The sequence below is a fragment of the Siphateles boraxobius genome, unplaced genomic scaffold, assembly GCF_051911475.1.
Source record: "Siphateles boraxobius isolate OS27281-9 unplaced genomic scaffold, OSU_SipBor_1 130, whole genome shotgun sequence".
Lineage (NCBI taxonomy): Eukaryota > Metazoa > Chordata > Actinopteri > Cypriniformes > Leuciscidae > Siphateles > Siphateles boraxobius.
The window spans coordinates 22,047,463-22,071,928 of NW_027508734.1; the positions used below are offsets into that span (position 1 = coordinate 22,047,463).

Sequence of the window (24,466 nt, forward strand, 5' to 3'; positions counted from 1 at the left end):
GTGTGTTTTTTGTCGCTCTTTACTATTTAGTCAGACTAACAATAGACAAATGAGCTCGACAAATAACAGAGGCAGCTAAAAACAGCCTTGGCACAAAGCACTCTGTCTGTGTGGGTTTGGACTAATCCGTTACACAACATGTGGTTAAGGAGGCAGGGGCTGCATCTGCAACAGTGTTTTCCCACTGTTATCCCTCTCCTCCTCCTCCTCGTGTCCATTCGTAGACTCGTGGAAGCATGTCAGGTTGGTCCTTCTTGGATGCTATACAAACAAACGTTGTAGAGCAAGAAAACACATGCTTCTTGGCAGTCTACTTCAATGGGTACAATAAACTGCACAACTTGACAGAGTAATTTTCAGAAGCTTTTCCTGTCCTTTGGCCGGCACCTCATTGGTTGCTTAGCCCCTTTCTCTTTTTCTCTTTGGCCCAGAATCTTTGTGGTATAGTATTTGGCAGGAGTCCAGTGGCCCTCTCCAGTATTAATAGTTTCTGGGTCAATCTTTTGTCTCTCAAGAACATGGCTGAGATTGTGAGCATTCACCTGGTCTACGTCCATCACTCAAATTCCTTCAGCTTGCCAAGTATGTTACTGGAAGCCATTTTGGACCATGTTTTGACATGCATTCTTGTAGCTTAGACCAACATAAATATGTAGTGGTTAACATTAAATGGATAGGAGAAAAACATAATGGGGATTCCACTTCATGAATTTCTGTCCTGAGTGTTTTAGGTGCTCTAATGACTTTCTGTGAAAACTACCATGACAGTTTTGTAAATTTGAGATTGATAGTTTCTAGGGATGGGCATTCGATTAAATTTTCTTAGTCGATCGTCGGGAGAATTAACGATCGACTATCGATTAATCATTAATATTTTTTTATTCAAATTCATTATTTATTTAACTTTTTATAAATTAAAAAGGCAATGAAAATACAAAAATACAGCGTGTTTTTCCTCGATTAGATCTTTATTACAAGATGATCAACTTGTGGCAGTAAAACTGGACGTTCGGTTAGGCTAAACTTGAAGATATATATGCGCTGCGGTGCTCGAAAGCAACGGAACCTGCAGCTGCGAGTTGGCGTTCTTAAACAGAGACCCTTGTTTGTTCCAAAATAATAAATAATAATAAAAAATCATGTTAAACAATAACTTAACCAAAAACATAATAATACTTAGATCTGACCGGTTTTGTCAAAATGTAACTCAAAACTATCCAAGAACGAAGTCGAGAAAGAGGGTGAGAGAGATGACTGTAACAATCAATTAGGCTAGGCTACTTAACAAAGCCTCATAAAAAATAACTAGTAACTCACATACAACTTCTACACCAGTCTACTGATTTTTTTTGAGAAAGATAAGCATGTTGATTACATGATTTGGGGTCAGACGCGACCGCAACCTGACCGTCAAGCCTCGTTTACACTTTCGCCTGGCTCTGCAGCGCGAGTCTCCGCAGACTGCGCGCGCACCTCCCCAAACAGACGAGGCGTTTATACTCGACGCGCTCGCCTGTGAAACACCGAATACCGCAATGACGTCATTTTTGCCGCGCTAACCTTCGCGCTCGTGCGGACGCCTCGAGTGTAAACAAGGCTTCAGTCCAGCCGCTGAAAACACCTGCTCTGAGGAGACTGACGTTGCCGGGATGCACAGGTACCTCCGCGCTAACTTGACCAGCCCGGGGAACACGTTCACTTTCCGCAGCAGCATTAGTTTAATGATAATCGATAACAAATTAACGTGATCGACGAAATTCTTAATGATCAATAATCGATCGTCGATTAAACATGCCCATCCCTAATAGTTTCATAGTTTGATTTTTTTAAAATAGAATTTTAGGGATGCACAATCCACCTTAAGCTATTTCCTGTGAATGTGCATGACTTCTTATTCGTTAGCCATTATAGGTAGATAACTAGAATAATAACAAAGTGCAGTAAAGGGTAAATTTGCGCTATAACCCAGTGTGCTTATGATTATGAGACACATATGAGATGTAAAATGTATAGCTTAACATATAAGTCTCTAGTGTTATATTTTTCCAACAAACGAAAATCGAAACCGTGATATGGCTTTGTGCCTTTATAAAACAGCACAAGACTTTAATTAAGTAGCCCATATAGGCATTCTGTTTGTGCTGTGTGATTTAAAGAAAAGTGGGCACTTTGCTCACGCAATCAGAATGGAAATCTGCTGTTTTCTCAAATAAAAGCTCAAAGGTTTATTTCTTGAAAGTGTTGAATTTAGGGCAAACGTATTGTAATTTTCCTATACAATAGTGTAACGTAAAATATACTTTTGAAATATTCAATACGTCATAGGAATAATTATATAAATCATTATTACATTATTATAATAATGGTTTGGCATACTAAAAAAACAGTGCTAATGAAATGTAGACTGAGACTCTATCTCATAACTAAAAAGATGTTTGAGCCCTCTTTAATGTTCAGGTACAAGTCAATGCTTTTTCTTTGTTCAATGTGCACAGTTCATGGGTTGAAGCCGGTTGAAGCTCTTAATTTTGAGCTCTCAAAGTGCACCAGATTGATGCATTTAACCTTAAAATGTAAAACAAATTCTTGCGGGGGAGCATGTCCCCGAACCTTCCTAGAGGGACAGAGGTCCACCCGACAGAGTTTTACAAAATCCTATGGGAAAGAACAATAATTTATGCCCAGGGGCCTCTGAATTCTTAATCCGGCACTGTAGGTGGTCCTACCTGCCTGTCAACCTATTTCCAAACCTGCTTTTGCAGACGTCACACTTCATCAGCATGTTTCATGATGCTATGCTGCAGAGTTGTAGACAGACAGTTACCGAGCACCACAAACAAACAGCAGTCACCTTTTACAGTTCCTCCGGAACCAAAACGTTCACGTGCTGCGTTCACGTCATAGCTACCGTAATTAAGAGATGGCAACCTGTGACGTTCTACCCGGAGCTGTTCATGACCTCGGACATGGAATAATGCATTTCTATTGCAACACTATTAACACTGAAATTTCTTTGAAATACGCTCTGAAGGGAGGATGGGATCTTATGGGAGGATGGGAAGCAAGCCTCTCTGAAGTTGCCTACCTTACCTTTAATGCTTCCTTGAAATTAATCTTTAAAAACACGCATAATTTAATGACACTGTTTAGTGTTATTTTAGCAAAATGAAAATATTTTTGATACTGTACCTTATATTGCAATGCCTAAATTCATTTCCAGCATTTGAAATGATTGATTTTTGAGTAATGTTTTACTTATTTACACAAAATAAATAAATGGTCCATACTGGCCAAAATTGTAATCAGTGCATCCCTGTTGATTGAAATAAAAAAGTAATAATAATTCAAATCAAAGTAATGCTGTGTAAATAAAAATTCAGCGTGCATATCTGTGCTTCGCACTGTTTTATTTTATTCATTACCCACATTGTGTGCTCACAGCTACATTTGCTATGCTAGACACACAGCTATTCAACATTGAGGTGTACACATATAGTGTCACGTGTCTGTCCTGTCTTGTATTGCACTTGGGTGTCTTTGTTATGTTGGGCCATGTGCTCTAGTTATTGTTTGATCCCTCCCCCTTGTTACCTGATTAGTGTTTGAGTTCTTCCACCTGTTCCCTCTTGATTTGTACCCTTTTTAAGTCCCCTCTTGTTTGCAGTCTTTGTCGGATCGTTGTCATATGTTTTCCCAGTTTCTGTGTGATGGTCTTCGTGTTCAGAGTCAGTGTTTGTTCTTCAGGTTCAGTTTTTGTTTAATGTCTCATTTATTGTGTTTTCCCCCTTGTGGGTTTTTGCTTTGTGTTTTGTTTTGTTTTGTTAATAAATCATCCGTTGCTGCACTTGAGTCCTCCTCTCCACTTTTTGTAACTGTAACGTGACAGAACGATCCGACCATTTGAGGACTCAGCAGCATGGATGACGATGATTTTGACTGGATGGATGAAGACGCTTGCATGGACGACGATGACTTGGATTGTCCAGACTACACAATCGCTACATTTGGATCGACCCAGTTTTCCACTATCTTTCATGATGGAATTACTCCCTCCTCTAACGAATCCGGCAGAATGAATATTTTTCAGGCCCTCGCTTTTATGGTTCATCAAAGGGAGGAGTCGGAGCGTCTGGCCGGGTTCTCGGGGACCCGTGGATGTCGTAGAGGAGGAGGAGAGGGTCGAGAAGAGGCTCAACACCACTCTCCATCCGGGCCCCCCTTCGATCCTGGGCCAGTGAGGGACAGCTTAGAGCCTACTTCTCGCCGTCACGGACGGAAAAGGAGGAGGAAACGCCCATCTGCCCAGCGAGAGACTGTTCACGTCCCGTCTGCCCAGCGAGAGACTGTTCACGTCCCGTCTGCCCAGCGAGAGACTGTTCACGTCCCGTCTGCCCAGCGAGAGACTGTTCACGTCCCGTCTGCCCAGCGAGAGACTGTTCACGTCCCGTCTGCCCAGCGAGAGACTGTTCACGTCCCGTCTGCCCAGCGAGAGACTGTTCACGTCCCGTCTGCCCAGCGAGAGACTGTTCACGTCCCGTCTGCCCAGCGAGAGACTGTTCACGTCCCGTCTGCCCAGCGAGAGACTGTTCACGTCCCGTCTTCCCACCGAGAGACGGGTCACGTCCCGTCTGCCCAGCGAGAGACTGATCACGTTCCGTCTGTCCAGTCTGGGACAGAGCCAGAGATCCCCTTTGGCGTGGCCGCCAAGGTTGTGACGGACTATCTGGAGCGTCTGGCTCGGATCTTGGAGATGCCAGTCTCTGCTGTTCCAGAACCGGAGGCAGTGCCAGTGTCGGCTGTTCCTGAGCCGGAGCCAGTGTCTGCTGTTCCTGAGCCGGAGCCAGTGCCTGCTGTTCCTGAGCCGGAGCCAGTGCCTGCTGTTCCTGAGCCGGAGCCAGTGCCTGCTGTTCCTGAGCCGGAGCCAGTGCCTGCTGTTCCTGAGCCGGAGCCAGTGCCTGCTGTTCCTGAGCCGGAGCCAGTGCCTGCTGTTCCTGAGCCGGAGCCAGTGCCTGCTGTTCCTGAGCCGGAGCCAGTGCCTGCTGTTCCTGAGCCGGAGCCAGTGCCTGCTGTTCCTGAGCCGGAGCCAGTGCCTGCTGTTCCTGAGCCGGAGCCAGTGCCTGCTGTTCCTGAGCCGGAGCCAGTGCCTGCTGTTCCTGAGCCGGAGCCAGTGTTTGTTTCTGTGTTTGTGTCTGTCCTAGTGGCCGTTGCTGTTCTGGTGGCTGTTCCTGAGCCAGAGCCTGTTCCTGAGCCGGAGCCAGTGCCAGTGTCTGCTCCAGAGCCGGGGCCAGTGCCAGTGTCTGCTCCAGAGCCGGAGCAAGTGCCAGTGTCTGTTCCTGAGCCGGTGTCTGTTCCTGAGCCGGTGTCTGTTCCTGAGCCGGTGTCTGTTCCTGAGCCGGTGTCTGTTCCTGAGCCGATGTCTGTTCCTGAGCCGGTGTCTGTTCCTGTGCCGGTGTCTGCTCCTGTGCCGGTGTCTGCTCCTGTGCCGGTGTCTGCTCCTGTGCCGGTGTCTGCTCCTGTGCCGGTGTCTGCTCCTGTGCCGGTGTCTGCTCCTGTGCCGGTGTCTGCTCCTGTGCCGGTGTCTGCTCCTGGGCCGGTTTCTGTTCCTGTGCCGTGGTCGCCCGAGTGGTCGTCTCCGCCCTGGCCGCCCGAGGTGTCGTCTCCGCCCTGGCCGCCCGAGGTGTCGTCTCCGCCCTGGCCGCCCGATGGGTCTTCGCCGCCCTGGCCGCCCGATGGGTCTTCGCCGCCCTGGCCGCCCGATGGGTCGTCTGCTTCGCCCTGGCCGCCCGATGGGTCGTCTGCTTCGCCCTGGCCGCCCGATGGACTGTCTGCGTAATTGTAACGTGACATATAGTTATTAAATTGCAGAATTTTGTCAGTGGGCGTCAATCATCCTGCTAGTTATGCAAATTAGTGACAAGGGGGGTAATTATAGAGGAAACTCCCTTTTTTTCATTAGAGTTTGACAGCCTCTCTAAGGCCTGGAGGCCTGAATGCATGTGGTTTTACTTTTCTTTTTTTTTCATTCTCAAGCCTAGTCCGGTCAATGAACTAGTCTTTGGTTGAAGTGTGAGATTATGCTGATGAAAGTGTGCTGTGAGAATGACATGTTATGGACAGAGAGGGCATTTCTTTGATGCCTGTAGTTTTTATACTACATTCATGTTCAGAGATAGCCTGGTCCCACCAGACTCTCGTAAATTTCATTTGTACATAGAGTCTGGCACCGCTCCATTGACAAGCGTTAACTTCCTTGTAGGCGGGTACTCTATTGAATATATATATATATATATATTTACTCTATTAACTATTGGATCTACCCAGAGTCACTCTGGATCTGTCATAACCAATCGCTAACGTTTGGTCGTGACGTATGTCATTACTGAACTACAACTCAAAATAACCCACGACATCAGCGTCATCGTTCTCAGTCACTCCCTCTGTTCGCTGTTTGGCCCGGTAAAAAATTGATCGGAGAAAACTAAAGACTACAGCACAATCCCAGATGTAATACTGAAGGAAAATGAAAATTGAGCGGAAGTACGTAGGAGGGCGGAGCCAGGCTAGATCCACCTAGATATTGTACCACAAGCTTGCGAGTGGGGTGCCCTACAGATACATGTGCTTCATTAGAGCACCTACAATTACATGTAAACTGAATCTTGTGTCAAGCTTGAACACAGAATGGAAAAAAAAGTAACAAGCCAACCCCCCCCCCCATCTCCCTTGCACCATGGCAACCACATGATGAGGAAAAGCGATCCTGTTCTAGTCGGTCTCTCTCCTTAATGGTGCGTCTGTTGGTGTAAGGAGATATTTCCAAAACTTCCCCTGGTTGACATTTTAGATCCCCTGCTGTAACTGAACTGGGCATGGGAGACACGGGTAGAATTTGTACCATCTCTCAGGTTGCTGGCCTTCTTCACTTATTGCAGCAAGTAGTTGAGAGACAGGTCTATTGACTCCTCTATCTGTCTCTGGTCCTACTCCATGTTTGCCGGTGTTGTATGCCAAGGCGGGAAGAGGTACTCGACTGCCACTGTTTGCAAATACACGTGGGTCATCTGTTCTTTGCAACGGCTTTGTCTTGTTGATGCGTGCCTTGCGCTTTTCACACAAACAGTAGTTTGGCAGGCCGTGACAGAGTGTGCTTGACTGGAAACTCTTTGTCTGGCGGCAGTGACCCTCCTGAGTGTACTTTGAAATTCAGACTAACTCCTTACTCTCCTGTCCCCTCTGCTGGCAAAGGCAGAAAATGCAGAATGCAAGGCCTAGTTTTATCCCTAATCTTTTTAGCATACAAAGCAACTTTGCAAAACTTGCAAAAACGTGCTTTTTCATTGATAGGTTTCTATTTTCTCATTTATTTTCTCATTTATTGCTATCATTATTTCTTCCCTTTGTGAAAGACCACTGTGCCCTTCCATTGCAGTCTCTCATGTTGTTGCTATACGTCTCACCTGTCTTCTCTTCCCAAAGCTGCATTGGTCCTGGAAGACCAGGGAGCCCGGCCTTCAACACCACTCTGTATGAAATATCAATGCAGATGACTCACTTCGTCTTCAGTGTCAATCACCATTGCAAATGCCAAGCCCATTATAGCCAAATCCTTCAGGGAGTTGTTACGTCCATCTCCAGCCGTGGAGAAAGATGGTTTCTTAAAGGGGCAGCGTTCCAAAAAAAAAAGGTTGCTGTCTGACTATGCTGCAGGAGTCATGAATTTTTTAGTCACGTTTTATTTGATCCAGCTAAAAACAGATTCTTGCATTAATCCCATTCAACCGTCAGCCCTGCACATAAACAAAACCGGTGACCAAGAGAAAAGAAAGCTTCACAGAAAACTGGGTAAAAAAAACAGAGATGCTCCGAGCCAACACCCAGTGGTTGTCCCACGGGACCGGTACGCTATTTTGGGCTTGCTCTGTGCTTTCGTCATGGTAGAGGTAGTCAGAGGTTGTCGCATTTGATGCTGGGATGTTGCATCTTGCGTCACTATGGTTTTAGAAGAAGAGACAACTCTTTCAAAACCATCAAGGTTATAAAGTTTAGCTGGAGGATGTTACTGTTTGATCAGGCTCCCGAAGAGGAGAATACCTTTATGGCTCCTGTGTTAAATTTAGAAATAGCTGAAAAGCATGGTTTGAACCATTGTGAGAGCTTAATTTTAAAATGTTATTTTTGGACACATAGAATGTTGTGTAAGTTCTAATATAATAATAATAAATAATCACCATTAATTTACATATCACTCATATCACCAATATGAGTTGTTAATGAAACATTGTGGCAAATGCACAATGAGATGCTGCCTACTCAAGCCAAGTGACTGAGAAACCTTTCACTGATTTACACAAATCCACAGGTGAGCTGACAAGGTGTCACTTGTGGGTAATTAACTGTGCGCAGTGACACCACGGAAATCTCTGTGTCCCTTCGGCCTCCTTTACTGTCATGCTCCTAGCGTACAGCGAAATGTCCCATTTCATCCTATTGGCTATCCAGTGAAATCTTTGGATGTCTAATGAAGCTATCTAATGAGGAAAGGTAGACCCTCTTGAATATAATGAAATAAGAACACTAAACATAATTTACATCCCATTTATTTACTCTTTGGTGAGTAAACCTACGTCCTACATTGGTGGTAAATACATCAGGGACAGTAGCAGCTTCACTTTTCAATGTTAGTTTAATGAAAAATATATGCAGATTGTAATTTTGTATGGACGGGACAGTTAAGTATAAACAGAATAATTATAGTAGCTCAAATGTATAAACACAATCATAAGTTAAATAAGAATTGTGTATTTACTTTTATTGGGTGAAGATGGGTATCCACCGTGACAGTTGGCTCCTATGTTGTTTTACAAAACTTGGTAACAAATAACATTTAGTTCACTTGTCGGAGAAGTGACCTTGACCTTGACATCTATAATATGCATATTACATTATATATATATTACACAATATATTTGCTTCCATTTTCCAAACAACTCTTCCTATGTAGTGTTGTAGGAATTCTTGATCCTATCCCAGTGTCTCGGCCCATAGGCATATGCCATTATGACATTGGCTAGACATATGGATTAACTAATAACAGAAAAATTAAAAATTAAGATCTTTGAAAAAATGACATTCAGTCCGTGCAAAATTCTGTCATCATTTACTAACCCCCATGTCCTTCCAAACCTGTTACTTTCTTCTGTGTAGCACATAAGGAAATGTTGGGTAGATTGTTTACGCTGCTCTTATCCATTCCGTGAAAGTGTGTGTGGACTGCTGCTGTTGAGCAGACAAAAATCACAATATAAGTATCATCCACTCTGTGTGAGGAACAGACTGAAATGTTATCTGAAAAAATTACTGAAAATAATAATGTTCCAGATATTGGAACTTGGTGAGTTTCATCAGATTATATTGGAATGGGTGAATGTGAGGCAATATGTAAAGCGCTTTGGTGGCCATTGGGTCTGTTAAAGCGCTATATAAATGCAGTCCATTTACCATTTACCATATTGTACACAAGAACCAATGGCATTTCACATCATTGATGTCAAACCTGGCGCAACCATCTTTATGTACCCTGTTTGAATATTTGTGAATGCGATTTGAGTGCTACTTTCATCCTTCATTTTGAGCGCTGTTTAAGGGCGCAGAAGAGCAGCTAGTTCTGATGTCCCTGTGGTTCTGCCCTGGAGGAAGGCACTTAACCCACAATCGTTGCACACTGCGCCCTTGTCTCATCCGCTCATGACTCCAGCACTGTAACCAAGCCAAAGAGCAGAGATGACTTAACGGCTCAATGGCTTGAAAAACCCTTACAATCTCTGAAGTGGCGGTGAGGGTCAATTCTTTAGGCCAATTTTTATTTTCACCTTTTTCCTACACACTGTCCCTATTAAAAAGTGTTCGCTCCTAAAACACTGAAACAGAGTGGATTCATTTTGCCATTTTTTCCACAGAAAAATTCTTATTTTGTTTCAGTCTCAACAAATTGGTCAAATTGTATATGTGTTCATGTCCTCCTTGTCACTGTTTTGTAATTGGTTGCAATTATAGGACTAACCCTATGTGGAACAACTTTGCACATCTGACCACTGAAATTAGTCTCCGTTCTTCTTTGCAGAATTGCTCAAGCTCAGTCAGATATCATGAAGATCATTTGAAAACTTGTCCACCAATGAATTCTCAGTTGGATTGTGGACTCTGAGTTAGCCCCTCTTGTACATTTTAATCCTTTAAAGCTTTGGCAGATCATCTTCTCTCAAGTCACAGGTGTCTTGCAGACTCCATCAGGTTTTCCTTCAGGATTTCCCTGTATATCGCTGCATTTTATTTTCCCCACTACCATCTCAAGCCTTCCAGGACCTGTTGGAGAGAAACGTTCCCACAGTGTGAGGCTCCCACCATTATGTTTGACCATAGGGAGGGTGTGTTTCTGATGATTTTTATGCCAAACTGATAAGACCAAAAAATCTAAATTTTGGTCTTATCAGTCTATAGAACCTTATTCTAGCTTGCTTCAGAGTCTCCCACATGCCAGCCAAAGACTGTTGTTTGCTTTCCAATCTCAGCTATTGAAGCTTGTAAGTAGTCAATGGTCTTTTTAGGGCATTTTCAAACTGGCAGTTCAGTTCGGAACGGGGCACATCTCGCATAAAAATTGGTAATGTGAAAGCTGTCATGCGGACCCTGGTGCGTTGGGTATCGAACCCGAGACGGAGATGGTCTGAGTTTGGTTGCACTCGAACTGTGGCACGATTCGCGAGAATGTGAAAGTAACACTGACTCAGGTGCGTATATTTTCAGGAAGGAAAGTAACCTGTGCAGTGCACACGGTTTAGCCAATTACGATGTATTTAGTTCAATAAAACTCATGTAAGGGATGAAAGTGTTGATGATTTTCCGTGGATACGAGCGAAAGTGAGCCTGCAGTCTATTTGCGCATAGCAAGTGCAGGCGGGATGGCAAATTAATGGAATGGAACGGTAAATGAATGGAAATCAATTAAATCTGTTTGCAAGCAGCAGAAATTCACCTTATGCCACGGACATACAGTAAACCCAAGTGTTGTTTACTCAGCTGCACATAATTGCACCAAACGTTTGTGATGACATAAAAAAAGATGAACGCAAGTGCACCAGGGTCTGATTGAATCAAGTTGATTTCTACTGACTCACCATAAATTGGAGCTTTCAGTTGTATTTTTACTATAATCAAGTGACTACACACACACTGGTGGGGAAATCAGTTATGAAATCAGTTACTTTACATATATACAGTATTTACATATGTGTATATGCTATTTTTTGTTTAGTTTTATTTTTTATTTTAATATATCTAATTATTTTGTTTTATTTTTTGTTTATTTTATATTTCGTTTTTATTTAATCATTTATGTACAAAAATGTATTCTTTTTAGTGTTGTCAAGCGATTAAAAAAATTTACTCGATTAATCACACATTTTTTCTGAGATTATATGGAGGACCAGCTCTACCATATTTAAGCATACAATTAATTGTATGCTTATTTATTTATTGAGCATTTATTTATTTCTGTATTTTTTTTTAAATATGGTAGAGCTGGTCCTCCATAAGATTAATCGCAATTAAAAACGCTTACATTTTTATAGGTTTATATTAGTTTAAATATTTTATAATGTAATAATTTCAATTTAATCTCCAAATTAATGTAGAGACTACATAAAGACAGTATAATTTAAAATACTTGTTTAATGGCATATTTTTATGAATGAAGGTCAGTATCACTGATACTATTACTGATACTGATGTCTGGATAAAAATGACCCCCCCCCCCCCATCCAACATTACGGTGTCAACTACCACTTTAACGCTTCAAAAAGTTCATAAAGAGATCGTAACACTAATCTATATGAATTGAGTGATAGTTGTGTAGACTGTCAATAAAGGGACAGAAATCTCTCAGATTTCTTTAAAACTATAAGTGTTCCACTCTTTGGGTTTGTAACAAAAAGAGGGTGAGTAAATGATGACAGAATTTTAATTTTTGGGTTACCTAACCCTTTTAAGGCACAGCAGTAAACATGAAATGGCTTGTTTCAATGCGAAGGGTGGAAATGACTGAAATGCCCATTCTAAATGCACTATTATGGTAAGGTGACTTATTTTATCTTACTCTTTCAGGAAGAAATCATCTGATCACTGATAATTTAATGCTTCTAAAAAAGAAAGAAACATGGTGGGGAAATAGCATTGTTTTAGAAATAATATTAAATAAATAAAAACTGTTAGCCTAAAAGAGGAAAAGTTTTTTTTTTTTATTATTATTAAGCATCTTTATATACATAGACCTACTTAGTGTATAGCATGTTTCCTTTCTACAATCATAATCACGATGTTTACTGTATGATAGCCTCCTGACTTGCACCAAAACAATTAATGATAAATTATTATAAAAAATTACATTTATTTCATTAGTCAACTATTTTATGACTTTTAAAAATAGCAAAACTTTTCCATTTTGTTGTTAACACTGAAGTGTGTAATTTCTGTGTGACTTACGTCATCGAAAAGAACTGCAAAAATGATGTTGCTATATTGGTCTGCTTTGGATCTTTAAACAAACAACACAATGTCGTATTCATATTTCATATTACCTGGGATTGGAGAACATATTTAAAAATTTGCGAAAAATTAAATGCTAAAAAATAAAGTTTCGTATTCAATATTACTGTAGTTTGATTGCTCTGGGTTTATAATATATTAAAAACAATTTTATAAAAGATAATCACAGAAATAGGCATGATGAAGTGTTGTAATGATTATCTATTGAACTCATTAGATGCCAGATAATACTGAAGTGGGACTAAATGCAGTCAAAAGCCTCAGGAGCCCTTTCAGCAAAGGCCAACCTAACACAGGGTTTCTGTTTTGTATTGTATTCTTTTTCTTTATCTACATGTTTTCATGCTCTCTGTGTATCTACCTCTCACTGGTATTGAATGGCACACCAGGCATACTGAAGCTGGTTGTTGTGACTCATCGTGTCGTCTTGTTCTCCCTCCCCTTTAGCTCTGCCTGTTTTTCAGACGGGAGAGGGAGACGCAGCCCCTCCACCATTGATGACCTCCTGTTCTGCTCATGCACGCTCGCACTTCTCCACCAACGTCACTATCGATTCGCATGCTTCTGTCTCCTTCTCTCTAAGCCGATTGCCCCCAAAAAGCCCCATCTCTGTACTGATGTTTCAGGGTGGAGATGATCCATTTTAACCAACTGGAGCTTTCTTCCTGCTTCTTTTGGTAAACCAAAAGAACGAGCAGTTCTAATACACAGACACGAGACCTCTGAAATGTTTGTTTTTACAGTCGAAATATAATGTGGCAAGTCAACTATAATATTATGGTATGCTAGAGCCACACAAGAGCATATGTTGTTGTTGTTCCTGTCAGTATCAAAAGGGGGCAGTTGAATTTGAGGGCTGAAAGTGAGTCATCAGCTGAGGAATAATGATTTAGCTCTAAAACACAGGAAGAAATTGAATCAGAGAAAACAGTGATGCCTGTGTGCCAGGAAATAATTTTGTATATCCTAGGGCAAAGTGCTTCTAAACCATTACATGATTTAAAAATATGTCTCATTCACTCTTTCAGCTATTTGTTAAATGTTTCAGCTATTTGTTAAATTTGTTAAATGTCTGCATAAAATAATCAAAACCACTTTCATTTAATAATGTAAAATTGGACATTGAATCAGGTAAAGTTGCTGTCATTAAACTGGATTTATTAATTACAATTGCAAGAATTTCCTCATGCAGTCCTTTCTTTAATCCAGTTTTCTTACAGTATCTAATTCTTTCCGAACCATAAGTTAATTTGTGGCTTTTCGTGACAGAAGAGCATGAAGGATGAAGATTTTTGTGGTTGCTATGGACACATAGAGTGAAAGCTTGATAGTGCATCATTATTTAAAGGCTCTGACCTCATGTACTTGAGGGTATTGTGCACAAAAAGTATCGATCTGCAGCTATTTAATTTGTAAATGATAAAACTATAAAAAGAAAATGGAAAAAAAAAACATGTTGAAAAGCAGTGGAATATAAAATAGGAACATGATGAATGTTCATGAAGATGAAAAAGAGACTGACTCACATACGAACTCAGGCGCTATCACAGGCGTCTCTCCCATGAGGTGATCAGAAACCAAATTTCTCGTTCTTAGCATGAGATTAAATTGAAAATCATGCCTTGTGACATTCTGATGCCAGGCCCTTCCTCTTTCTCTCCCCAATGTATTTTCCCAGCTAGTTCTAATGACACGTATCCATTAGAAGCTACTAATTACTCTGTCTTTGTGGTGTGCTGCCCAGCGGTGGATTAGAACTGTAGGCCTATGACGTCTGCCTTAGAGCATGTTGTCTCTGTCTCAGAAGTTAATCAGTGTGCAGTGGAATGAAGGAAGAACAAAAAGAACCCACATGCTGTAATACAAACACTGCCTGTTTGTGCCAGCAAGGAAGCAAATGTAGTTTTAGATTTCTTTGTTTCACAGAATTCACTGTGTTTCTAATGTTTCATATGTAGCTGAATAGGAATTTTAATTATGCATAATAATATTTTACCGAAATATTTTTCTGAAGAAGCTGCTTTTTGCATTACAAACAAACCAGCAATGACCAGGAGCTGTCAGTATACGAATACAACTAATATGCTATATCCCAAGTCTTGTGTCTAGAATAGACTGGAATTTTGTTGTTGAAGGAAAACCTTGCCTTGAAAATCTTACTTGATAGCTCTGGTCAACATTTACTTTCATTTTTGTGGCCATACAAGTTATGAAGTACCTGTAGGTGCATAAATGACATTTTTCATTTTTGGGTGAGCTATCCTTTGAATAAATCTCAAAATTACAAATGACATTTATTGCATAAGTTATGAATGTATAAAATATTGTAAAAAAATATGATAAATTACAACCCCAAATCAAAAAAAGTTGGGACATTTTGTAAAATGCAATAAAATTAAGTATTTGTTTTTAAACCTTTTTTTAACTGACAAAAGTACAAAGAAAAGTTTTCCAAAGTTTTCACTGACCAACATAATTGTTTTTTGTAAATATGAACAAATTTTGATTTTGATGGCTGCAACAAAAAAGACAGAGACATGTTTACCACTGTGTCACATCACCTTTAATTTTAATTACACTTTTTAATCATTTGGGAGTTGAGGATACTAATTGTTGGTGTTTTGCTAGTGGAATATTTGCCCAATCTTGTCTGATACAAGACAGCCGCTCAACAGTCTGTGGTCATCATTGCCTGATTCTCCTTTTCATGATGGGTCATACATTTTCCATAAGAGACATATCTGGACTGCAGTAAGAGAGGCAGGCACATCCCTTATATGGTGCAGAGTGTCTAGAAACCACTCAGTTCTAGCATGTGCAGAATGAGGCCTGGCATTGTCTTGCTTCCCAGGAAAGATGTCATCTTGATGGCAGTTTATGTCTCTGTACAATCCAAATATATGCCTCCATGTCAATGGTACCTTCACATAATGCAAGTTACTCATACCGTTTGCAATGATGCACCTCAATACCAGGACAGATGTTTGCTTTTGCACCTGTGAAAGTCTGGTTGGTCCATTTTCCATTTTCTCCCAAAAACAAGCTGAAGCATGGACTCATCTGACCACAGCAGACATTTCCACTGTCTTCTAGACCATCTGAGATGAGCTCAGGCCCAGAGAACTCGCCGGCATCTCCACATAGAACTGATGTAAAGCTTTCTCCTTGCGTAACAGAGATTCAAGTGGCATTTCTTGATGCAGCGTCAGACTGTGTTCAGTGAAAACTGTTTTCCAAATTACTCCTGAGCACATGTGGCTGTATTTAACAGAGTAGCGTGATGGTATTTTGTGCAATGCCATCTGAGGGCTCAAAGGTCACGCACATTCAACAGAGGTCTACTGCCTTACCCAACACAGACTGAGATTTCTCTGGATTCCCTGAATCTTGTGACAATATTATGTATGGAAGATGATGAAAGGCATAAATACTTTGCAATCTTGCATTGAGAAATGTGATTTTTTAATTGTTTGACAATTCTCTCAAGATATTTGGCTAAAAGTGATGAGCCATGACCCATCTTTGCTTAAAAAGACTGAGAAGCACTTTTACACCCAAACATGATACCCTCAACTATTACCAATTCACCTGCTCATTGTGGACTGTTTCAAAATAGTTGGATAATCTAATTTGGAAAATCTTTTCACTTTTATTTTGTCTCTGTCCCAACTTTTTGGGGGTGTGTTGCAGCCATCAAAATCAAACTTTGTTCATATTTACAAAATACAATTATGTTGGTCAGTGAAAACATTGTAAAACGTTTCTTTGTACTTTTGTCAGTTAATAAAAGGTTAAATAGAATGAACAAACCACAGATTCTTGATTTTATTGCATTTTACAAAATGTCCCAACTTTTTCTGATTTGGAATACAGAAATTTAAATTATATATATATATATATATATATACATACATACGTGTGTGTGTGTGTGTGTGTGTGTGTGTGTGTGTGTGTGTGTGTGTGTGTGTGTGTGTGTGTGTGTGTGTGTGTGGTTACTGTTAAGAGAATACAGGCTTGGCTCTTGTTGCACGTTCATACAGACATTTTCGAGACGTTACTGTAAGTTGCTGTGTGAATTGGACATTTCGAGACTCACTTGTAAGTAAATTTTGTTGTAAATCAGTGTGAAAGTAGCCTAACTCTTATGTCGTGAATCATATTGTTTAGATTAACGATACATATTGTCACATTTTTATATCGCGATATCTCGATATAATGATTTATTTTTACACCCCTAATATACCCCTAAGCTATATATATATATATATATATATATATATATATATTATACACTCACCTAAGGTATTATTAGGAACACCTGTTCAATTTCTCATTAATGTAATTATCTAATCAACCAATCACATGGCAGTTGCTTCAATGCATTTAGGGGTGTGGTCCTGGTCAAGACAATCTCCTGAACTCCAAACTGAATGTCAGAATGGGAAAGAAAGGTGATTTAAGGAGTTTTGAGTGTGGCATGGTTGTTGTTGCCAGACGGGCTGGTCTGAGTATTTCACAATCTGCTTAGTTACTGGGATTTTCACGCACAACCATTTCTAGGGTTTACAAAGAATGGTGTAAAAAGGGAAAAATATCCAGTATGCGGCAGTCCTGTGGGCGAAAATGCCTTGTTGATGCTAGAGGTCAGAGGAGAATGGGCCGACTGATTCAAGCTGATAGAATAGCAACTTTGACTGAAATAACCACTCGTTACAACTGAGGTATGCAGCAAAGCATTTGTGAAGCCACAACATGCACAACCTTAAGGCGGATGGGCTACAATAGTAGAAGAGCCCACCAGGTACCACTTATCTCCACTACAAATAGGAAAAAGAGGCTACAATTTGCAAGAGCTCACCAAAATTGGACAGTTGAATACTGGAAAAATGTTGCCTGGTCTGATGAGTCTCGATTTCTGTTGAGACATTCAGATGGTAGAGTCAGAATTTGGCGTAAACAGAATGAGAACATGGATCCATCATGCCTTGTTACCACTGTGCAGGCTGGTGGTGGTGGTGTAATGGTGTGGGGGATGTTTTCTTGGCACACTTTAGGCCCCTTAGTGCCAATTGGGCATCGTTTAAATGCCACGGCCTACCTGAGCATTGTTTCTGAGCATGTCCATCCCTTTATGGCCACCATGTACCCATCCTCTGATGGCTACTTCCAGCAGGATAATGCACCATGTCACAAAGCTCGAATCATTTCAAATTGGTTTCTTGAACATGACAATGAGTTCACTGTACTAAAATGGCCCCCAGAGTCACCAGATCTCAACCCAATAGAGCATCTTTGGGATGTGGTGGAACGGGAGCTTCGTGCCCTGGATGTGCATCCCACAAATCTCCATCAACTGCAAGATGCTATCCTATCAATATGGGCCAACATTTCTAAAGAATGCTATCAGCACCTTGTTGAACCAATGTCACGTAGAATTAAGGCAGTTCTGAAGGCGAAAGGGGGTCAAACACAGTATTAGTATGGTGTTCCTAATAATCCTTTAGGTGAGTGTATATATCTTTACGAAATCTGAATTTTAGGGCCAAATAGAAAACCAATTTATTTTTTTAATTTTAATTTTAATTTATTTTTTTACCCAAGAAGCATGTCTAATCAATTGAATTCATCAAACTTAAACCATTTTTTAAATGTTTGCAATAACAGGACAATATAAAACATTAATTTTTTTCGTTTTAATATAAATTTATTATCAAAAAATGCGGTAATGAAATGAAGGCTAATCTTTTAAAATGTAATCAAATGAAAATGAAACAGCTCCTTTTATTTTTTTTGCAAAGTGTTGCACAACAGAGGTTTACTGTTAATATGTAAGGAAGAAATTGGTTATTGATTATTGGAAGAAAAATGCGTGATTAATAATTATTACTACTAGTATTATTACTGTGAGGAGTACATTCTTCTGTACAATAGTAATATATTTCTGTTATAATTTCTTCAAGTTAAAGAGAACTTTTAGTTTAACTGGTTGTCGTGTAGGGGTGGGAATCTCTAGGCCCCTCACGATTCGATTCGATTACGATTCAGTGCCTGAACTAGCAGCATACTTGTAGTAAATTAATAATATAACAACAACAGGTGTTCTGACGATTCATGCTACCCATCGAGATGTGCTACTTACTGGTGCATGTGCAGACTAATTTTTCTTATGCTTAACACGCCCATAAATCTATGCATCCTTGCTGTGGATACTTGTAGGAAACTTTGACAGGTCAAAGATGAATATTTGATGATAATTTTTACTTTTCACACCGTTTTAAAAATAAAAACAGTATATTATACTGTACTCTTAACTTCGAATTTTATTATAATTTTATTTCATATAATAATATCATTTTTACTTGTTATATCAAATGTGATAATTGCTAGTTCATTTAAAATATCCAAATATGCTCCCCATACACTTACCCTGATTAAAATGAAATAACAATGTCATAATATTGTGAGATTTATACCATTATGGAAACAATAGAGAATGAATCAACATTATCTATGATCGATTCGCGTTTGGGTAGCATTTTTCGACAAGGCAGGAGAAATCGTCTGAACACCGGTACAGCCCAGAGCCATAGAGAGAAACGGCTCTGGTACAGCCGAGTGTTTTTCCTCCTCTGGGTGGAAACGTGTCATATGGCTTCTCATATTTGTCGTGTTGCCGAAATATTTTAGTTTTATTCTACAAAGCTTACAACTAGTGTGGCTCTTGTCCAGCTCCTTTCCCCCTTCAACTTCATAGAAGCCAAAATATTTCCACACGTAAGCTTTTAACGAGGAGGGTGTTTGGATTTTGCGCTCAGCCATCGCGTCTCTGTTATGTGCGCACGCCACAGACAGACGGTCCGGGCACTGCACTTCCGCGCTTCAGAGTTCCGTCTTTTGCGTTCCGTCAATATTACGTCATTATAAATAGGCTACATATCTAAAAAAAAAAAAAAATTTTTTTTTGAAAATCGATTTTTGACATTTGTGAATCGATTCAGAATCGTCCACGTCCGCATCGCGATGCATCTAAGAATCGATTTTTTCCCCCACCCCTATTGTCGTGAAGACCTTTGAGTGTCTGTGTACATATGATATGATGACGATAGTTTTATCGAACTAAATGGTAAAATACTGATTAAGTGACTCTCAGAGCAGCTCTGGAGATTAAGTTCATGTCCTCATATAATGAGAATGCAGATGCTAAAAATGCCACGAGTATCTCGCGTGCTTCAGTATGTGAATAGGGCTGTGTTGAAAAAATCGATTCACCAATTCTGAATCGATTTTCATTTTAATTTCTAAAGATCGATCCGTAACTCAGAGGATCGATTTAATAATAGGCCTACATTTTCCCCGTTAACTTTAACTTCCCGCGTCATTGAATTCACGCATGCGCGCAAGATGGAAGGACATTAAAACAATGAACATGGCGGTCAGTAACGTTAAGCAAGCGGTTGCTTTGAAAACTCCAGAAACGCTCAAAGCTGCGATCTGTCTTACCTGGACTACTTGAAGGTTTTCACAAAACTGTGACACACTTGTGTTTTCTAAAGGTTTTGTAAGTTAAAATTTTATTTACTACTAGGCTACTGTATCACGTGCCGTTTGAACTGACGCGCTACAGAGATCTGTCACATTTAACAGCTGAGAATTTGTTCCATATCAAAAGTAACCTTCTCTGTCTAGTCTGTCGGTGTCAGTGTCCTCTTTGTCCGCGATTTTTCTCTGCATGAGAAAATGCAGTGGTCCAATCAGTAGTTAAGAGCCTGAACTTGCTTATAGTAATTCGGAAATTAGTGCACGAGTGGAAAAAAAATACAGCACAGAAGAATGTTTAATTTAGCGTGAGATTTCTTTGTTGAGCGTGAGACCGTGAGATTGAGGCTGAATGCGTGAGTGTCACGCCAGATGCGTGAGAGTTGGCAACCCCGACTCCATTAATTTGCAGTTGAAAGTCTATAATAATAGTATCAATATGTTGCATACCTGTAATTCAGGTAACAGCTGGAAAAAAATGCTTTTTCCAAAAACAGTTATCTAAATCTCGAAGATCGGACCAGATCGGATCGAATCGAATAATGATAATCGATTCAGGATCTTGAGAATCGGAATCGAATCGATTCTTGAAATTTGAATCGAAACCCAGCCCTATATGTGAACAGATCAAACTGCTCGCCTGCAGCACCCATTCACACAGAGATGTGCAGAACATGCAGACTTCATATTTAAATAGCAGCCTTTTTGGGCATAGCATATACTTTTGATATATTCATCCAAAATTGGCCAAATTCTGTGACATTACAGTTATACTGTAAAATTAAATTTTTATGACTGAATTTGGCGATTCCGTCCGTGTTTTCTGCATTGTGGGAATCATAGGGCCCAACGTTTATTTTGTGGACCTCTTGGCTATCGGGCATGGACCCCACTTTGAGAACCCCTGCTCTACGCTTCTCAGACGAGTAACCGAAATGAAAGAATGGTAAACAAAATGGTTGAAAACCAACAAAAAAAAACCTTGAACGTTCTGACCTCAGGAGATTCTTCTTCACACATATTTTTGAGTTAAAGATGTGAATGAATCAGTCGTTTTGGTGAGATTATCAGGCATTTTAATGACAACTTTTTTGTATCACTGCTATTAAGGATGGATTCCTATTGTTTAGGGTATGATGTGTGGGTGGGTGGATGGCTCTGGGAAATGGACCCGAGGTGTAGCTGCTACTGTGGCTCTAAGAAACTACTGAGACCCTTTCAACAGGAGAGATGATGACTCATGCATTGACTTTTGAGTGAGAACAGGATAGTGTCTCTAGTGTGAGTGTGCGTGTTTGTAGAGAAGAAAAAGAGGGAGAATGCGCAAATGTGTTTCCTCTTTGAAAAGTAGCAACAAACTTTATGGACAGTGGCCTCATACTTAGAGCAAAATCAATGTTTGGTTGAACATTAAGTAGCTTTGTTCAAGCCGCAAGTAGTTTTCATCATGATAAAATATTTTACTTTTCTCTTTCTGCTCTGTTTTTGTATTCCAACAGGTTGTCCTGGACTTGACCTTTGGGGCCGGAGGTCACTCGAAGGCCATCCTGCAGTCGGTTCCTGATGTAATGGTGGTGGCGGCAGATCGTGACCCCACAGCTTTCCAAATGGCTCAGCGTTTAGCTGAAGAATACCCGTGAGTTTACTCTTTAATCAAATTTGGACATGGTGCAAGGGCTAAACTGCCAGAGGAACTCGACATGTGTCTTAATACCTGCTTGTGACCTGCTCTGTCTCTGTTGCAATCAAGTGGGTGGCGGTCACGGGGCTCTTTGGTTTTTATTTGTGTGTGTGTGAGAGAGATCCTCCAGTGCAGATAAAGAATCCCCGCTCTCACCCACGCTTAGTCGAAAGGCCCCAGCGTCTCATTTGTCAACGGGGCCTGAGGCTTCAATGACAGGGAGAGACGCTGCCGCCCACGCAGGTTCCCCTGTTTCCTGCGTGAGAGAGTGTAGGATGACGAGAGAGAGAGAGGGAGAAATAGAGCTAGTGTTTAATAAAAGGGAACCAGAGGAAAAAGCATGAGGGCTCTGCGGTGTGTGCGCGTGTGCATGAGGCAGCAGTGAAGTAAGCTCCAAATGAGATGTTCCTGACTCTGCAGCGTGGGTAGAGATACCTCTTTACGTGGATTCTGGGGAAACCTGTCTCAGAGGGACCACTGCTACAGAAACCAACGTCGGAGAGAGGAATAAGAGAGGGAGAGAGCGAGAGAATCAGTACAAGTTATTCTGTCAGCAGCTATATACTCCACCAATGAGGCCTTTGACTCCCACTCATGATGAGAGGCTGAAGAAGCTGAAGAAATCATGCAATTAGCCAATATTATTGGATGGCTGTGTAAGAGGAGCAGGCAGCCCACGCAATCATCTTTCTCTCTTTCTCTCTCTGCTCCTCTTCTTTCCCCTCCTCTTCTCTCGTCCTGTCTTCTCTCCTTTCTCCTCCTCTTGTTTCGTCTTCTCCTGTCTCCTTAATTCTAACCTCTTGTCTCACTTTGTATCCTCTCCTCTCATTTCTCATTCTCCTCATAGTTCTTTTCTTCTCTCCTTTCCTCTCTTTTCATTTCATCTTCTCGCATCTCTTCTCCTCTCCTCTCTACTCTTCGTCTCACCTCGTATTGTGTCTACTCTCTTGTCATCTCTCTTCTTTTCTCCTTTTCTCTCATATCTCATCTCACTTTTTCTCACCTCTGGTCTTTTGTATGTTTTTCTCTCATTTCTGATTCTCCTCTTCTTTTTCTCCTTTCCTTTTTTCTCTTTTTCATCTTCTCACATCCCTCTGAATCCTTTTTACTCTTCTCTCATTCTCGTTGAATGTTTGCTTTTCTGAGTTCTTATTAGAGGATAGAAAAGGTGTTAAGACACTGGCATCTGTTCCCTTAAACAGTCTTAATCAGACACAGAATTACAGTCATGCTCCAAGGCAACCACGTCATTGATGATTTCAATACCTTCTGTTGCCTCAGTACCTCCTTGTCACTTTAACACTTACTAAGTAAATAAATGAATAACATCTAGATATGTTTTACTTTTGTCAGAATACAGGCCTTCTGTCGTCCTATCTTTGTGTTTCAGCTCACATGAGCGAGACACGTAACAGTGTTACAAACATGTGATATGCTTGACATTTGTCCTTCAAGACTTGATGAACACATTTACTGTAGGATTGCCACTTTTCCTTTGGATTCTGATGGTAGAAACTGAAAGATAAAATGATTTACAAATGTTAACTGTGTCTGGTAATAATTTACAGCATCTGTTAGTGCTTAAACAAGCTATTCGATTTATGATGTTTGCCAGGTTTGCTAATAAAGTCTTTCTCTGGGTGACTACCCATTGAAGAAACATTTTCCCACTTCACTACATACTAAAAAAAGAGATAGAGCATTTAATAAAAGAGAAGAGAAATGCCATTGTTTTTCTCTCGCATTGGAGGACACATAATCATATTTTTTCATCTCAGTTTTCTTGTTGTAAAAATGTCTTGTTAAAATTTCTTGATAAAATTTTTTGAGGCCAGGCCCAGGTGGCATTGGTCATTTCACCAAACCAAACTCACATATTGTACATGATAGGTTTTAGACCTTGACTCTCTGTGTGTTTGTATGACTGACTGCATTTTTTCCCTTGTACATTTCCATCTTTGCTCCCCTGCTGAATGCAATCGATCAACATCTTGCCTTGAACCTCAGTGACGTATATACAGGAGTCAGGCAGCTTGGTGCTGTGGAATATGTCTGGCTTGATTTGTTTGAAAATGTCAGGTCACAGTGTACTCTTTCTCTCTCTTCCTTTACTACTATCGACTTTAAAATTAGTATTGGTTATGCTTTAATCTCCAAAAAATTGTCTCTGTTTTTAGCCAAATGTGGTATTTTTAGTGACCAGTAATCCAGCCAGAGTCTAAGCACATCCTCACCACATATTCTGTCACATCCACATTCTGCACATATAACTAATCTGTCAGTGTCCTCTTGTGCCGTATTTTCAAGAAAAGGGTCAATCTGAACATGACATTATGGACTCATTCATATCACAAGGTCACAGGCTTCTTCGACCCGGGGGGAAATGTTGCTCTTTGATTAGAAGTTAAGTTGAGCAAGTTTCTGCATCAATCCACTTTTCCTCATCCATACAGAGTCACTATTTAGTGGACAGATTGATCTGTATCTGATGTACAGTATATATCTTGAAAAAAAAATGCGTATCCAAGAATTCTTGGATAAAGAGAGGTGATAAAAGGAAACGGGACATTGTTAGGAAAACGGACATTGTTAGGAAAAGAAAGTATTTCTCCCTCCAATTCTTTTAACATAGAACACAACAATCACAGA

General features: G+C 40.5%; 1 protein-coding gene across 2 annotated transcripts in view; it reads left to right on the forward strand.

Moving 5' to 3' along the window:
- mettl15 (methyltransferase 15, mitochondrial 12S rRNA N4-cytidine) overlaps nt 1–24,466 on the forward strand; it is an 82,940-nt gene that overhangs the window by 24,923 nt on the left and 33,551 nt on the right. For both annotated transcript variants that reach the window (XM_077228681.1, XM_077228682.1), the window contains exon 3: nt 21,636–21,772. In XM_077228681.1, the coding sequence (XP_077084796.1) occupies nt 21,636–21,772 (137 nt within the window). The remainder of the gene's footprint in view (nt 1–21,635; nt 21,773–24,466) is intronic.